Below are 18,573 nucleotides of genomic sequence, written 5' to 3' on the forward strand. Positions count from 1 at the left end.
GCTTACCTTTATTTTCATCTATTTATTATTTATTTATTTATTTATTTATTTATTTATTTTGGGGACAGAGAGGTCACAAGAAGGCAGAGAGGAGGCAGGCGGGGTGGGGGTGGGGGATGCGGTGGAAGCAGACCCCCGCGGAGCTGGGATCCTGATGCTGGGCTTGATCCCAAGACCTTGAGATCATGACCAGAGCTGAAGGCAGACGCTTAACCCACTGAGCCACCCAGGCGCCCAAGGCAATGGCTTACCTTAAAAAAGGAATTTACAAACCCCGAGGTGCGGAGGAGTGAAATGAGCCAGAACTTTGGAAGCAGCACCCACCTTCGCCTGGCAGCTCTCGGGGAATTCACTCGAGCAGTTTACTAGGATGCAAAGAGGGAGGGATCCTATTGTGTTGCCTCCCCCCGAGTTTCGTGAGGATCAAATACAAGAACAGAAGGGAAAGTGCTTTACAAATGTCGGTTAGTTATTGCCATCGTAACTGCTCGGTGGATGACGAGGCCTCAGGGCCTCCTTGACCTTTGAAAATGGCTCCGCAGAACCGGGGATGCTGTGGGAGCGGAGCTGGTCTCCTGCAGGCGGCCATGCCAGGGGGATCTCGGCTCTCAGGCCGCATAAAACAACAAATGACAGAATACTGATATTTTCTTCGAGCTTCCAGATGACAACAAAGTCCGGGGTGGAGGGTCCAAACTGCCTTTTAATTTTGCTGACAGAGAAGCTCCTTCTTCAGACAAGTCAACAGCCTCCGCCTCAGCCCGCCTTTCCATTTGCTGATCAACCCAGAATGCTTCTAGAAGAATGCCTCCATTGACATTTTCCGAGACAAATGAATAAACCCATCAGAACAGTTACGGAACCAATTTCTGTTTTAATATTTCCAGGAAAAGGGGAACATAAATTCTGCAGAAGTCATTTAAAGTCATAAACCTTAACATGTTTGCAGCACAGTCTACTGGCTGAGGTTGACCAGGTGACCAGCTGCCAAGGCTCCCCTCAGCCCGGCCCTTCAGCAGTGCCCTGCCAAATGGCACTCTTGAAAATTCTCCAAGTGACACTGCAGAGAAAAAAGTTCTTTTGCCTGCAGGGCATTGATTTTTTTTTTTTTTAAGTAAATCTTTTGATTTGGCATCAAGACACAAAGGAGTCTCTGCTTTTTGAGGTTAGTTCTCAGCCAGGGATTTTTTTTTTTTTTTTAAGACGCAATGAAACAAGTTTTTGCCCCCTAAGACTTCGGTGGGGGGAGTGGGGGTCCCTAGGCTCTATCAGAGTCTAAGAACAGGGTCAGAGTCCTCAGAGCCCCCAGAGTGTCAGTGTCCTGCTCCCGGGGAGCTGGAGATGAGTCTAGTCCTTAAACTCATTCTCCACAGCCACGCCTGGGAAACAACAGTCATCTCAAAATAGACATTTCCTTTTGCTTGCCCACCAAGGAAGCATGGCAGCTGGAGGAGACAGGGGAGGCGGGCGAGGCAGGACTGGACACTGTTTACCAGGCCAGGAGGCAGGTTTCCAGTTTCCCGGAACTAGCGAGGAGACTGGGTGGGCTCCTTGGCACCCCCACTTGAAGGAAGAGAGGACAGGAAGCCAGGGGAAGAAGGAGGAAACTAGGAGGAGGGCAAGTTGGCCCGCAGGGGAAACACTGAGTCAGAAGCTCCAGGTGAGGGTCCCTGAGAGCCATCCGGCAAGGAAGGGAGAGCAAAGCCTTGTGGAGACTAGGGTCAGAAAGCAAGAGAGAGTGGAAGAGCCTTGCAGCAGAAGCAGCTCAAGGACATGGGGAGGCATCCCCCTTGCAGGAGGAGGGGACCTCAGCTCCATCCTCCCCATGCACCGGGTCTCTCTGAAGAGAAAACCTTCACCACTTGCCTCGCCATGGGCAAACACTGCTTGGTATTCGACCCCATCCAAGGAGATGTTATGGTTTTTTTTTGTTTGTTTTTTTGTTTTTGCCCTCCTAATCCCATCTCTACTCCAACTCAAGAAGTTTAACTTAGGGAATGCCGGAGCAGTTCAATGTGCTGGAGAAAAACTTTGCCTATCTGCTCCTCTTCACTCAGCAGTTTGGGTTTGAATATCCCTTCTCCAGGGAATTTTCCCTGAGCACCCTGGCCGGGGTGAGGTCCTGGCCTGAATTCTTCCTCCATGCCTCTGTCACAGCTGCAGGTACTTTCCTGTGTCGTTATAGCCTTACTCTCTGACCCCTCAGCCAGCATGCAACCCCAAGACACGCTGTGTCTATCCTGGCCTTTACCCAACACCCTTGCCAGCACAGTACCTGGGACAAGGTTAGCCCACTCTATGCTAGAAGATGAAAGAAGAAATCCTAATGATTCCCCTGAAAGAGCCCCAGAGGAGCAGGACTTACTGCACAGCTTGTTCTGGAACACGGAGGTTAGTGACTCTATCTGGCTGAAGTTGGCCACCAGAAAGACGTGGTCCTCATGGGGCTCACTCCCGATGGCCTTCAGTGTATTGAGGTCCACCTGGCCCACACCGATGGCAAAGATCAGGATTCCCGTGTCCCGTGCCTTTGCAGCCACTTCAGCCACGGAGTCCTGTGGCCTCCCATCAGTCACGATCATTATGACCCGCAGCACATTCTCCCTCAGGGGCCGGGCCCCCTCTGCTTCCGAGAACGCAATGTTCAGGGCATACTGGATGGCCAGCCCCGTCATGGTGCCAGTGGACAGGTGCCTCATCCTCTTGACAGCACGCTCCACTTCGGACTTCCTCTTGAAGGTCTTGAGGGAGAACTCGTTCTTGACGGTGCTGCCATACTGCAAGAGGCCCACCCGGGTGACATCAGGGCCAATGTCCAAGAACTGCAAGATGTCCACAATGAACTCCTTGACCTTGGCATAGTCATGGGTGTTGACGCTGCGGGAGCTGTCAATGATGAAGACCAAGTCTGCCCGCTTATTCTCACAGGAGCTCTCTGGGGAAAGAGGAGAGGTCAAACTCATTAGAGAAGCACTGAGGGCCAGTGAAGGCTAGCTGTTACTGGAAAGCCCAGGGGTCCGGAATCACCTTGCAGAACTCTGATTTTCCTTGGGTTTTCTTCCCCCCTTGGGAAAGCTGGAAAGGTATAATATGCATGACTGGGCGATCATGAGTATTGGCTACAAGGAGAAACTATTTATTTGTGCAGGATAAACAAACACTTCAGTTCCTAGAAAGTCGTCCATACAGTTTTTAGGTGGGACAAATACCTGAACAGGGTCAAGATGATTTGATGATTGACTGCATGCCCCATAAGCTTGGCTGGATACTGCAGGGAATACACCACAAGCCAATGGCCAATGTCAAGGAGCTTACAATCCACCTTGGGAACTCAACTAATGGGACAAATGAAAGAATAATTATGTGAAGCAGTGTGGTGCTTATACTAGATGTTCCGGGAACCGGGATGTTAGTGGGCTGGGATCAAGGGGATAGGACATGAACTAGGTTTATGCAATGTTTGGATCGAGAGAAGGAACACATGGAGAGAGGCACATGGACAGAAGCCCAAGATGGCAGGAATATGGTGGAAATGGAAACTACTAGGAGGTGCAGAGAGGAATGGAGCTGGAGGGTAACCTGAAGCCAGCCATGAAGGGCCTGAGAATACATTAGTGTCACATTATGTCACTGAGCTGAGCTGTAGGGAGCTCGCATAATAATAAGTCAACTGAAAACAGGCTCTCTACTGAGCAGAGAGCCCAATGCGGGGCTCGATCCCAGGACCCTGGGATCATGACCTGAGCGGAAGGCAGAGGCTTTAATCCACTGAGCCACCCAGGTGCCTCCCCAAAAACATTTCAACCAAAGACACCATTAAATGGGAAAAAGGCCAATGTCAAGTCTCTCCCCCACCCCCGCCATACTTATTCCTTCAGCCCCCAAGCAAGAAGGCTAGAAGAGGTTTGAGTCTGTGGCTGAAACTCATCACATTCTGGGAAGAGGCTGATATGGGATGAGATGAGAGGCCTCCGGCCTCAGAGGGTGGAGGCTGGGCTTCCCTGCTAGAATTTCTCAGATGTTCTGAGCTACTGCCTCCAGCCAGCAGGGTGTCCCTCCTCCCCTTCCCCGACTCTATAGCTAAATCCAGATTTGACAGGGATTAGAGGAGGGATCCCAAATGCTTGTCCTAAATCCCAGTCACCACAGCTGCGAGAAAGAGAGAGAAAGCCAAATATGAAACAGTGAGCCCAGTCATCAAAATGAAAAGTGGGAAACACCATGAAGTCATCCTGTCCAGGCCGGCTTGCCAGGTTGTGACTTGCCCCCAGCGAGTCACACACCTCGTCCACTTATGGCCTCATAAGTCTTCTGATTTGGGGATGAGGAAGCATCCCTGAACAGCAGCATCCTGGCAAGGAGACCGAGCTTGTGCTGCACCCACGTCTAACACTGGAGCTGTGTGAATTCAAAGTGAGTTTCTCAAACCAGAGCCCCCAGATGCCAACTTTGAGGACTCTGGGAGAAAGATCAATATAAAACCTGCCATTTGTGGGATGTTTTCAAAATCCTTTCTCCAGAGCGCATTCATCACTATGGTCTCATCTGAGTTTCAGAATAAGCTCTTAAGAGGAAAGTACAGGGGCGCCTGGGTGGCTCAGTGGGTTAAGCCGCTGCCTTCGGCTCAGGTCATGATCTCAGGGTCCTGGGATCGAGTCCCGCATCGGGTTCTCTGCTCGGCAGAGATCCTGCTTCCCTCTCTCTCTCTCTGCCTGCCTCTCCATCTACTTGTGATCTCTCTGTGTCAAATAAATAAATAAAATCTTTAAAAAAAAAAAAGAGGCAAACATCACAGTCGATTTAAAGGGAAGCCTGGAGGTTCCAGGGGGAATGGTGTGCTAAACTGGGTTAGTTTCCGTCAAAACAAGTGTATCATTTTCACAACACCTGGGCATTGACCGAAACACCACAAAGGTTCGAAATGGTGTTGGAGTTCCACAGGAGCTGTGACTGTGAGTGGAAAGTAAGTCTTGGCAGCCCAAGTGAGTGAGTTTTCTTCAAGACAATTTCTCAGGTCCCTTAAGGGCTCAGAACCACAGTCTTGCAGCTTGTCCCTGAGAGGACCAGTTCAGTGGTACTCAAACTGCAGGTGCCTCCCAAGCCCCCAGAGAAGCATTAAAAACTGAGACCGTGGGCCACACTTCCAGAGTTTCTGACCTTGTAGATCTAGGGTGGCACCAGAAAAATCTGCATTTCTAGCAAGTTCCCAGGTGAAGTTGATGCCGCTGGTTTAGGAACCACACTTGGAGAACCATTAGTTTTAAGTACTAGAGACATCACTGGAGGAAAGACATTCTGGCAAGTTTTTTTTTTTTTAAGATTTTATTTATTTATTTGACAGATAGAGATCACAAGTAGGCAGAGAGGCAGGCAGAGAGAGAGGAGGAAGCAGGCTCCCTGGTGAGCAGAGAGCCCGATGTGGGGCTCCATCCCAGGACCCTGGGATCATGACCTGAGCCGAAGGCAGAAGCTTTAACCCACTGAGCCACCCAGGCACCCCATTCTGGCAAGTCTTGACCTCACTATCTCACTGTGAATTCCCCAAAGTGTGAAACTAGTCTCATTCATCCTTCCAACCATGCAGCTGGGAACAGAGTTACGTCTTCAGTCAACATTTATGGAATTAAATGGAATTCTGGGTGGCAGAGCAAGGTTCTAGGTGGAAGGAATTGAACCAGAGCAGTCAGTTCAAGGAAGTGGATAAAAACCACAAAGTCAAAGTGCTCTAGAGCAGGTGTGGCTCTAGAGTCAGATTCAAGTCACAGATTCTAGACCCCAATATTCACCATTTTATGAGGAAGCATGGCCACTTTTGAACTTTGGCTCATAGACTCACAGACTAATAAACTGTTAGAGCTGGAGGGGTCTAAATAAAGTCAAGTCACTCAGTGTACACAAGGGGAAACTGAGGCTCAGAGATGGCTCATTAGGGTCAGACCTGGGACGATACTGATGGCTCTTCCACCATCTCATGGTGGACATCTTGGAAAATTTGCAATACAGGTGGCATTACCACATGAGCTCTGTAGATGCTTGGGAATATTTGCTGGGAAGAGTCCCCATAGCTTTTCCACATGGGGACTGCTAAGAGGTGTTTCCAGAAAATAGACTCTCCTCTGTGTGTGTTCCTTTCACAGACTGGTTCTGATTAACAGCATCCCCGTCTCCTGAGCCTGGGAGAAGAGCACACAATCATCCTTCTGGCCCCTCATGACAGACTTTCAACAGCACTGGATGAGGTTTTGTGGGCAGATCATAAAATGTCATCCCTTGAACCACAAAGTGACAGTCTGGACCTTGTCAACTGCACTTCAGTACTGTCAACTTGCCTTCAAAGCCCACAAATTGGGCAAACAAGTGTCTCTTACTGTTGAACTTGAGCCAGGACAATTTTAAGGAACATTCCACTCCAGCAGGATTCCAGTGTGCAACCTTGGAGTGATTTCCATTGCTCAGGGTTGCAGACTTGTCACTAATCAGCCTCCCTTGCTCTGGCTAAATTCAGTCATGGCCGTGGAATTGTACAACAAATATTTGGTGCCATCTGCCTGGGATCAAAGCATGCTTGGAGAAGGAAAGTATGTGAATATCTATAACATGCAGAGAATCAAAGGGGGCTCCGAAATGCTTAGTGAAGCAACATATAGTCCTATGACCTCAGTGTAAGTCCAGTCTCTGCCACCTTTTGTCCACGTGATCTTTGAGCCTCTCCTTGACCTCTCTGACCCTCAGTCTCTTCTTCTGCAAAATGGTGATAATAATACCTCCCAGGGATGTGGTGAAACTCAAAAGAATATAATAATAATTTATAGCTACTCTTTATTGAGCACCTAATATGTACTGGGCCTTGTTCTGAACACTTTCCAAGTGTTGGCTTATTTATTCTAGACTCTATTACTACTGCCATTTTACAGATGAGGACAGTAAGCCTCGAAAGACCAAATAATTAGCCCAGGATCTCATACTTAGGAAGCAGAGGAGCCAGGATCTGACCCCATCTTGTCTGCCTCTGTAGCCCACACTCTTAACCGCCAAGCAATACTCAAGAAGGATTTTGTCCTTTTCAACCCGCCATCGTCAGCATACTCAAGGTGCCCCAGGACTGTACCGGCTTTCTGGGGTCAGTTCTTTCTTTCCCTGGAATCCAGGCCTGAAAGCTATGGCTCCAACTTGCCTGCATCCTGCCACGCGCTTCTCTCTGCGAGATGCCTATCTGCATTTTAAAAAATGTAATAGAATGATAAAACAGATGCTTGCCTCCCTGAATAGCAGTAGCGCTTCTGTCAGGCTGCTGGTCACTCCCATTCCCACTCACTCCCATTCTCACTCACCTGACAAGTGCTTGTTGAGAGAGGAGTAGGAGCAAGGCCCCCGGGGTGGGGGGGGCACGACTGCAGGATGGGGCAGGTGTGAGGGAGAGCTGAGGGAACTCGCATCCCAGAAGCATTTGGTGTCTGTGAATTGAAGTGTATAGGCTGGTCAAAGACGGACAGCCAGAGAGACGGACAGACTGAGAGAAAGAGACTGCCAAGTAGAAGGACACCACAGGCTGACCCAGTTTCGTGCTCAGGGAGGCCTCAGAAGTGCCCACAGGAGCCTGAGATGTGGCCCCCAGGGCCACTTCATGTGGCTTTGTTGCCACGGGCCTCCAGACCATGACTAGTGGTTGGGCCTTCCAGGTGATTTCATGGACATTTCAGAGGCAATTTAGCCTATTTTTTATTTTTGTCCCTGATGTGACTTCACCTGAAACTCTCCTGTATTTAGGGCACTTGACTGGGGCCTGTGATTCTTGGCCTGTGCTGGAAAGACCGTGGTCCTTCCCTCCCTCTCCAATTCCCTTATTAGTCAGTCGCCAGCTGCTGCAGGACCTCCCGCCAGACACTCGGCAGGGCTGTGGACGAGCTATGGCCTTCTTTGAAAGTGTTATGCTCTACTCACATCTTCCTAAAGAACCACTGGGGAATACCCTGCAAACTTGATTACCTTCTATTAGGGAAACACCCTGGCCTGCTTCGTGGTATCTAAAACATACCTTGGCCTCACTAGCAAATCATTCCCCACTTGCTAAGATTTTTCCAAACGTGTTTCCAAATTCTGGGGCACTTATGGTTCTCTATACACCATTACATACGATTCTGGGAGCAGTGGCTAATAAACCGAACAACAGAGTCAGGAGCAGAAAGGATTTCTGGGCACTGGAATAATGAGTCAAAGCTGACAAGATGAAACCTAACTGGTATAAATGTCAAGCCCTGCACATAAGGCTCAAAAACCCAAGTGTATAAGCCATAGGAAATGAACATCTGGATTGATAGCAAGTCACATGATAAAGTCTCAAGGCAAGGTGGCAGATCCCAAGCTTTACACATTGTCCCCCAGACTTCCGGTGCTGGCACCTGTGAGACTCCCTAATCTATCTCAGGCTAAGAATCAAAGTTCAGCCACAGAGTAGCTCCTAACACAGCTCCCCCGAGTTCCTTCCACCTGGCGCCTAGAGGGGGCTTAGGGAGTGAAAACTATTTGCCAACCAGACACTTTGCAATGAGGCCCATTAGACCCCCCCCACACCCCCCTACCTCCACCCACCAACCTTAATGCCCCAACCATCTCATCAATGGTTTTCCTCGCCTGAGAGAATAGAGAGACTCTCTGAACCAATGGAAAGCACACTTCCTCTCTTTACATCAGAAATTTCCTATATGTAAATATTTTGGTGAGTTTCATTGATCAGAGTCACCGTAGCTGAAGGTGGCAGCTGTAAGTTCTCAGGATGCTGTTTCATCAAAGCAATTTCTCCAAAAGCCACCACCCTAAGGTTCACAGACAGCAAAGTCAATAATGTTCATGGGAGAATGAACTAATGAACTCTTTGGCCCAGAACTCCCCGCCCTCTACCCTATATCCCAGTGATATCAAATGGTCTGTAGTTCCCTACATCCTCTCTGAGCTGCCTCCTCAGCTTAAGACTCAACGCTGTGGCCACCTATTTTTTAAAAACCCTTCTTAGATGCCCAGCCCCCAAACACTGGCCTAAATGAGGCCTTTCTCTGAGCCCCCTGGTACCTGCCCCATTTATCTCTATCTGAGCATGTTCCTCCCTGCGTCTCATGCGTGGAGCTACCCAGCCACAAGTGGTATCTCCTGTGAATCCCTGGTTCCCGCAGTGTCAGGTATGACTCGTTATCATTCCTTCGATGTACATGTGACTGGGAGGAATGGGAAGGTGGGGAAGAGAGACGATGCAAATCCCTCTCCATGAGCTGGGAAAACTGGTCAGTTTCCCAGAATCCTCAATGTCTTGAAGACATCTTGAAGACATCAGAGACACCTCAGTTGTGTATATGAAATGCTAAGCCCTGCAGCACCCTTGACCCAGTGAATCCGAATCTCTGGGGCTAGTGCCCAGTAATCTGCACCTGTGACTTCTTCGGGTGATTCTTGGACACAACACATCTGAGAACTCTATCCTGAGGGGTATGTGAGCCAGGGAGACTCTGGCCACAGACCCAAGAGTCCAGAGAAGGCGGTATCAGAGGACCCCTTCCCAAGACCGGAAGAGACCTTGTAAACATGGCAACCATATATCCTGGGTCTTCTCACATGCTCTGACCCACATTCTGCACCGATGTTGGACTATGTACATGTCAGATACGTCCTGGCTTTCAATTAGGTTCATAAAATAAATAAGGCAGACACCACTGTTAGCCCAATTCTGAGGCTTAGAGCTTGAGTAACCAGTCCACTGATATGGAGCAAATGAGTAGGGCAGAATGTCACACCCACATCAGTCTGACACTAGCACCTGTACTTTGTACCCTGTTTCCCAGTCGGTGACCTAAAGTAAAGAGTCTCCTCTGAACAGGAAAAAAACAGAGAAGAGCCTTACCCAGTGGCCCTCCTCATTGCCAGTTAACACATTTTTCCCTGGACAGAATCTGGGGAGGACTGGCAGCAGAGACTGGATGAGCCCCAGAAGTTAAAGGTCAACTCAAGGGGCACCTGGGTTGCTCAGTGGGTTAAGCTTATGCCTTCAGCTCAGGTCATGGTCTCAGGGTGCTGGGATCGAGCCCCAAACTGGGCTCTCTGCTCAGCAGGGAGCCTGCTACCCTCTTCTCTGCCTGCTTCTCTGACTACTTGTAATCTCTTTCTCTCTTTCTCTGCCAAATAAATAAATAAAATCTTTAAAAAAAAAAAAGTCAACTCAAGACACACCCTTCTCATGCACATGTCCCCTTTACCCTCTGCCCTGAGCCAGTGCCCTGGGAGTCGCCACTGTGCCTCAGCCACCCAGATTCACTTGCTGTGCTTATCCGTGTCCAGAAGTGTTTTCTGCATCACCAGGCAGTGGGGACAGTAAGCACTATTAATGACAATGTACAACGATGTCATCCCACAAACACCATACCTATTGGCCCACAAGCCCACAAAACAATAGGACAGACCTCTGAGGTCACAACTGGCTTTATTCATTTTCGTGTCACCCATTCCTGGCTCATAGCTGGTACCCAGAAGGTAGTGAACCGAAGACACTATGGGCAAAATACAGTGCTGGAGGTGTGGGGAGGGGACAGGGAGAAGATGCGGCGGTCCCTGGCCTCAGAGGGCTACCGTCCAGGGGTTCGGTGAGATAAGCAAACAGAAGCTTGCAGAATGAGGCAGGGGAAGGTGAGTCATTGTTTGGTAATCCTATTCATAACAGACGTGTGGCCAGAAGAGCCTAACGAGTAGTTACCAGAGACAGGAACTCTGAACGAGGAGGCATGAACAGCCAAAATACAGAGCAAACACATGCTCTACCCCTTGGCCAGCTCCTGAAGAGAAGAATACCCAGTACCTCCAGATGGAGGGCATTTCCATGGACTTCCTCCTCTGCCCCCATTTACCCTGCTTTGAATGCCTGGTTGAGGAAGAAAGAAGGTAGAAGACAGCTGGGAGAAAGGAAAGAGTGGCTTTGGAGCCCCTGGTTTTCTCCTCCCTTCTTTGTGGTCTTTACCATGGACTTGCTTGTCCCAATGAGCTGTGCAAAAGGCAGTGGATACCACTCAAGATGCCACGTACCACATGCTTCTCTCAAGAACGCATGACATAGGGTCAGGATGTCAACCCTTCTTCTAGTAAGTTCTTTCCAACAGCCTCAGAGCAGAACCAAAGTTCAAGGGCAGCAGCTGAAATTTCAGTACCGTCAGGTTTGCTCTGCACTTTCCCAAGCTGTTACCAAGGAGAACCTTGGCAGGGCAGACAGAGATGAGTGTGGCTGGGGGAGATGGATGTTATCTGGCTGTGGAAAAATACACCGGGAAGCTTTTATGCAAAAATATACTCTCCAGTGTCACAGTGAGATTTTTGTTGTTGTCATTCTTTTTTAAAGAAGGTTCTGGTGAATAATCTTGTATCTTTTGGGTCACAAGGAGGGATTCTGGATTGACACCAGCTCAAATTTCAGTTGTCCCTGCTGACTGTCATAAATTCCTTGAGGAACACAGCTCTCTAAGGCCCTCAGGGAGTGTGCACCAACGTGCCAGCAAAATGGAAAGGAAAAAAAAAAAAAGAAAGAAAGAAAGAAAGAAAAAAAAGAAAAAAACATGCCACATCACACCAAGTCTCCTTTCATAACTGTTAACATGCGCTGAAAGAAAAGACATCATATGAGGCTCAACAACCGTGGTTTCCAGAACCCTGGACAATTTTCTTTGCGAAGAAGCCAAAGAGAAAGCTGCCCCAGTTTAGCCCTGGAGAAAACAGTTTCCAAAGAACTGAATTTCCTTGCAAGGTAGCAGTTTGCTAAAGTTTCACTGAAAAAAAAAAAAATGCTCCTCACATCTCTCAGAGTTTGTCGTACAAACAGGCTTTCTCCCAATTTATAAAAAGAAGTATAAAGAAGCCCAGAAATAATCCATGGTTTTAAAACTCATTGGGCTAAATCTGGTTCAGAGTGAATTTGAAATCACTCTCCACCAAATCTCCACCAAATCTCCACCAAAACCCCTCTCACTGTCTTTCTTTCTTTCTGAAATTGAGAAATGCCTCATATCTTAAAATCATAACCTAGGGGCGCCTGGGTGGCTCAGTGGGTTGGGCCTCTGCCTTCGGCTCAGGTCATGATCCCAGGGTCCTGGGATCGAGCCCCACATAGGGCTCTCTGCTCAGCAGGGACCCTGCGTCTTCCCCTCACCCCCTCTCCGCCTGCCTCTCTGCCTACTTGTGATCTCTGTCAAATAAATAAATTAATTAAATATCTTTTTCAAAAAATCATAACCTACACACACACACACTCAAAACCGGCCCATCCCCCAGTGCGAGACAGTACAGAAAGTATTGGGGAACAGGTGATTTGTCCTCTCTGCAAAGTGAAAAACAGCGTAGGCAGCTTGAAAAAAGCAACTGGCATTTAGCCCACAGGAGCATTTTAACTTAATAAATTGAGCAAAGGCGTCCTCTGCTTTCTGGGCGTTCGGCTCATGGAAGTCGGGAGCGAGCAGAGAGACCTGTGAGGAGCAATGCAGGGTCAGGCTGGGAGAGATACTAGCCAGGAGAAGGGGGCCCTCGGGCAGAGTGTGGCACGCCTTTCCCTGGAAGGGGAGGGGAAGGCGCTCACGGAGGCAAGGGGCGGAAGGTTTCCAGGGACCTGTACCAGCAAAGGCAAAGTTGCTCCTTGGAGTCACCTCTCTCATCATTTTGGTTTGGCTGAGTTATGCCAAGCGCCCCCTTTCTTTGTGCTAGGTGCTGGGGATACGGACCGAGAACCCACCTTGGTCTGGGAGGAGCTTACAACATTTGAAAGAAGACAGATTCATGAAAAACATAGGATTCATGAAAAACATAAGCAACAAGAACCAAAAGGAGGACACTGGATCCCAAGATGGTGGACAGGGAGATTGCTGGAGAAGCTGATGGGTGCTATATTATTTTATGGTGTTATTTTATTATTATCAGATAAGCAGGGTTGGCCAGGCAGAGTTGGGGGTGGGTGCTGTAGGCAAAGGGTCAGTGTGAGCAAAGACCAGGAGGGCGGAAAGGAGTAGGGGGCACGTGTGCACGGGTAACTGCAGCGGGCGTGGCTTGGCTGGATATAAAGGACAGGATGGGGATGACAGGGCCACAGAAGGAAGGTCACATGTGCCTCCTATTAAGAAGTCTGGACTTCATGGGGTGCCTCCCTGACTCAGTTGGTAGAGCACACGACTCTTGATCTCGGGGCCGTGAGTTCAAGTCCTCCATTGGGTGTAGAGCTTACTTTAAAAAAGAAAGAAGTTTGGACTTCATTAAGGAGCCAGTGGGAATCCCCTGAAGGGTCTTACATGTGCTATCATCCTCCTTCAGGGCATATCCGAAGGGCTCCTGCCTCAACCCAGACTTCACTCTTCCTCATCCCTGACCCAACCCAGAACCAGTCCCTCCAGGCCTGCGCCCCTTGAATGGAACCCAGCCTGGTCTCAGACGTGAATTAGTGTCTTACATGTATAAAGTAATAGAGAAGGCATCAGAGAGGATTTGAAGACAACTCCTTCATCTTTAGGAGCTGAGTTTCTACCCCTTTGCTACCAAATCCTGGAGCGCGTCTACCCGAAGGACTTTCAGTGGTGGAGCGGAGAGCTTAGGTCAGCAGCTGGGCCCTCCCAACTCATCTCTCCTTGGGGTCCCCACTCCTTCCCCTCTAGTGCTCGCCCTAGTTAATTCAGAAATAACTATTGATCGAATGTCAGTTGGGCCTCGGCATCGACTCCCACCTCTTTCATGAGTCTTCCTTTACGTAGGAACGAGAAAGACAAGAAACCCACTTCCCAGACCCCCTTGCAGCTAGGGTTCTGGGTAACTGTGAGGCGCCACCAATTAAATATACCCACAAAGCAGGAAGCAAAGTGAAGGCTGTTTCTACTGGCAAGCAAGGCTGTAGAAAGACAGGTTTCGTGTTCTAGTATCTGCTCACCAGCTTCACAGATCCAGTTATAGTGGCTGCAGCACCCTGATCCCGGCAACAAATTCTTTTTTTTTTTTTTTTTAAGATTTTATTTATTTATTTGACAGAGAGAGAGCACAAGGAGCAGAGGGAGAGGAAAAAGCAGACTCCCTATGGAGCAAGGAGCCTGATGCAGGACCCCATCCCAGGATCCTGGGATCATGACCTGAGCCAAAGGCAGATGCTTCACCGGCTGAGCCACCCAGGCCTCCCCCAGCAACCAATTCTTGTATGATGCTTCCAACTCCCACTTCTCTGATCTTTCCAACAATTATGTAAATACCTCGTTCACAGAACGAAATCGTTTTCTGTTTAAAATGCCTAGAGCGCTTTGCTTCCTGCACTGGTCCCAGCGGTCCCCACCACTTGTCAACACGTCTGCCTCCTTGCCACCTCCCTCATTCACAGTGGGTTCCAGCTGAGAGTTGGAAACACACCAGAACAAAGGAAAACACAAGTGGGCATGCTCGGTCCTCTTCACAAAACTCATCTGAAGGGCTAGTGGCCCCAAGCTTTGTGGAAGCAGGGCCAACTCTCTGGCCCTCCCCTGAAACCTGTCATCCTTCTCTCCACGGGGACTCCCCCAGGCACCTAGACTGCTGGCATTCTCCAGCTCCTTTGGAAACTGTAGCCTCTCCACTTGATCTGATGCATCATCTCCTCCATCCGTCCTGAACTTGGCCTAGACCTCCGCTCCCTCAAATACACTGAGACGGTGTATTAGACAAAAGGAAAACTACTGAGTCAGCGTTTTGTTTCCTCATCACTCAGAGCGCTCGGGTGAACACGCAACTCCGGCTGGCGCACTCAACTGTGTGAAGCTCAACGCCCTATGGTAGGGTTGCCATGGAAGCCAGAAATAACATTTCAAGCATCCCTCACAGCCTTGGTGACTTTAGTTTCTAGGCTGTTCTACAAATAGTCTTTCTTGCAGCTGCTCATGAAAATGAAGATCGGTTAATAAGACAGCGTGTTTAACAAACGAAAATGGTATTTGTTACAGACCTGATAATCACAAAGTACTTAGGGTATGCATACTTTGAAACTGAAAAGGGGGGCCCCTGGGTGATTCAGTCAGTTAAGCGTCTGACTCTCAGTTTCAGCTCAGGTCACGATCTCATGGGTTGTGAGATCCAGCCTTGGCATCGGGCTCCGTACTTGAAGATGCTCTCTCTCTGCCCCTCTCCCCGCACGCGTGCATGCTCATTCTTTCTCTCCGTAAAATAAATAAATATATCTTAAAAAAAAAAAAGAGAGAGAGAGAGAAACAACTGAAAAGGGATCTTCAAGACTGGATTCAATTTCCCTATTCTAGAAATGGAGAGGATAGATCACGTAGTAAAATGGTAAGGTAGCCTCCTGACTCTCGGGCCACCCTCGTTCCCCCACCAACATGCACTCACCATCCTGGGCAAGTGACCTGCTCTAACTTCAGTTTCCTCTTCTAACAGATGGGGACAAGGACCTGGCTTATAGAGTTGTCATGAGGATTAAATAAATTAATGTGTGTAAGATACTTAGAATGGTACCTGGCACAAAGAGTCAAAAACTCACTTATTGTTGTTATGATTATTATTATTATTACTACCTGGTATTATGTTGAATGTTGTCCAGAAGCAACATGGTGTAATGCAGAAATCACTGGACTGTGAGTCCAGAGATTCGTGCTCTGATCCCTGTTCTGCCATCAGCTAGATGACATTAACCACATAACCTCCTTCTTCTTCTTCTTCTTCTTTTCTTTTTTTGACCATGTCACTTTGATCTCTAGGGTTGGACTAAATGACACCTCAGTTCCTTTCCAGTTCTAGCTGGGTCTAGTTTACACCAGGGTGTTAAATAAGTTAAATGGAACTGTTCCTTGACCTTTATAAATGGTTATATCCATATCTATAATGATAGCTAATATTTATTGAGCAATGGTTATCTATCAATACAATGCTAAATGTTGTATGTGTATTAACTCCTTATTTTTCACAACCTGTTGTCCCCATTTAACAGGTGAGAAAACTGAGGCACAGAGAGTTTTGAGTAATTTGCCCAAGGTCACATGGTTAGTAATTGGTAGGGCCAGGATTTAATTCCGGGAATCTGAGGCTAGAACTCATGCTCTTCATAATTAATCTACAGGAAACAACAAACTCAGATACCACAAGTAGACAAAGGTGCAAGCTGTATGACTTCATATGACATTGACGCTCCCTAGTTATAACTATAGGGTACTTTACCGGCTATATCCATAAATTCCCAGCAACTGGCACTATTCAAAAAGGTTTCAGGAAACTTGCCACAAAATAAAATAGTTCTTAGTTCTTCGTTACACTCCAGAGATGCTCACCTCCACCAACATCCCGCACCTCCATAACGGCATTAACTTCCCACCTGGCATTTCTTTGCCCCTCTAAAGACTGTTCTCGATCCAGCAGCCACAGTGATTCTGTGGCAAGTGAAATCACCTCACTCCTTTGTTTAAGACCTTCCCATGGTTCCCATCTTTCTCAGAGAAAAGCCAATGTCCTAGACATGGCCCCCCAAAGGCCGGCTTGTTACTTCTCAAAGCCATACTACACTGGCATTGCAACTCTGAACACTTAAAAGAGTTGTTCCCTCACCCTGGAACATCCTGGATTCTGTGACTTATCCCCTCACCTGCCTTCGGGTGCCTGTAGAAAGCACCCCCCTCTCGGTGAGGCCTCTCCTGCCCTGGTCACGATCTAAAACTCCCCACGCCCACGCCCAGCACATCTATCCCTCTTTCTGGCTTTTCTCCAAAGCATTTATCAACTTCTCTCATATGTATTTTACTCATTTATTTTTTATTATCTGTTTCTATTGGAATACATGACTTGAGGTTGCGGATTTTTGCCTGTTTTGTTCCCTGCAGTGTTCCCAAGACCTCCACTGCTAGGTGACACAACTCTTTGTGAGATGAATGAATGAAAGGACAACTGAATAGGTACATATCTAGGCATCTGTGATCCGAGAAACCAGCATCGGACTTCGACTTGAAGACTTCTCGGAACTCTCCTCTCACCTCTCAAAGGTTAGTCCTGGGAAAAAAGACTTGAAGCATGCCTGGATATTTATATTCCTAAAATTATACAGAAATAGGATTAAATTTACTCTTGCAGGGGAGAAACCTCCAAGAATCCAACAGACGACAAGGCAAAAATAAGCACATATTACTCTCATAACGGAAAATGTTTTTAAAAATGTTTAAAGGTTGGGGATGGATGTTTACTCTAACTCTTGAGGCCAAACCAGAACTAAAGGATGGAGGTTATAGGATCAATCTCAGCCTGCTACAGAATAAGGACAGTATGTATGGATTTCAGTCAGCTATGTTTCAAGATTTCTAGAAAAATTCATAAAGCATTTACTATACAAGTTTTAAATTGCATTAAATACATTTAAATTGCATTTAATACATTTCTATTTATCATACAATCCTTAAATTGCAAACAAAACCAACAACACATATAAACAAACAAACAAACAAAAAACCCCAGTAATAAAATCTACAGCTTTGACATTCTTTTTTAGTTTTTTTTTCTTTTTTAGTTTTTTTTAATGTGCACCAACCATTTGGGTAATTCTTTTTCTTGTCCTCTCATCTCTCAACTTAATTATCACTGCCTTCTTCCCATTTTGTGTACTTTCAAGACAATGGCTTAACACAGTACAGCGGACAACCCTAGTGGTTGACTACTTAAAATTCATTTCTCTCCCCCACTCCTTTTTGCTCCATTTGCCTAAGATTTCAAGCAACTAGAGGTAGCCATGAGCTCCATAAGGGCAGGTCCCTCCCCACCAGGAAGGAGTCCTTACTGAACAAAGCCGGTCGTGGTTATCCCACTGTAGCTGGAGTGAGCACTCGATTCAGTTTTGGCCAATGGGGAGTAAGGGAAACTCTCCTGAAATAACAACAATAACAACAACAGGCATTTATTGAAGGCTTACTCTGCACCAGACTCCATGCCAAACTTTTATCTGCATGGTCTCCTTGTGTCCTCTTTCCCACTGATTATCATCCCTGTTTTACAAGGGAGACAAGGTGTTGAGGATGATTGTGTTACTTATTCATGGTCACACAGTGGAAAGCCAGAATTCACACTTATTGAAAGGCAGCTACTGTTATTTTAAAGCCAAGCTGACAAGTGCAGTGGCAGGTGCGGGAAGATTCAAGAGCCACAGTTGATTAGAAGCTTGTAGGAAAACGGGATGAGGAGATCATTAGGAAAAAGGAAGCCATCTTGAGCTCTCTGCAGAGCTGGAGGCTCCCAATCAAGAAATGACAGTTCAGGACACCATTCTGTGTTTAAAGGAAACATAGGCACTGTTCTTTTCCCTTCCTGAACTTTAACCCGTAAACCAAACTGTAAGTCAAGCATCTCCAAGGGGAGTCCCTTTGGATACCCCCTAGACACTGAAACCAAACATGGAGTTTGAGCTCACACAAGGCATTCAGTGTTTGTTGAGTGAATAAAGATTTAGCTGCTGTGGTTATGTGTGGTAGTTTTACACGACAGCGGTTTGCAGACAGGATTTATGTCTGTCTCGTCTGTGTTTGTGGCTCGCCTCAGCTTCAGTGGCTGGTTGGTTGATGGCTTTGT

The 18,573-nt window shown here is 47.6% G+C and overlaps 1 protein-coding gene and 1 long non-coding RNA gene across 3 annotated transcripts in view; one reads left to right on the forward strand and one right to left on the reverse strand.

Annotated features, from left to right (window-relative positions):
• Positions 1 to 18,573, reverse strand: part of MATN2 (matrilin 2) — a 130,767-nt gene that overhangs the window by 86,161 nt on the left and 26,033 nt on the right. For both annotated transcript variants that reach the window (XM_047725846.1, XM_047725845.1), the window contains exon 3: positions 2,366 to 2,935. In XM_047725846.1, the coding sequence (XP_047581802.1) occupies positions 2,366 to 2,935 (570 nt within the window). The remainder of the gene's footprint in view (positions 1 to 2,365; positions 2,936 to 18,573) is intronic.
• On the forward strand, positions 10,496 to 13,387 carry LOC125097810 (uncharacterized). The gene is made up of 2 exons (XR_007126621.1): positions 10,496 to 10,668; positions 12,724 to 13,387. It is a non-coding gene; the product is annotated as an uncharacterized LOC125097810 (long non-coding RNA).

The sequence above is a fragment of the Lutra lutra genome, chromosome 4, assembly GCF_902655055.1.
Source record: "Lutra lutra chromosome 4, mLutLut1.2, whole genome shotgun sequence".
Classification (NCBI taxonomy): Eukaryota; Metazoa; Chordata; class Mammalia; order Carnivora; family Mustelidae; genus Lutra; species Lutra lutra.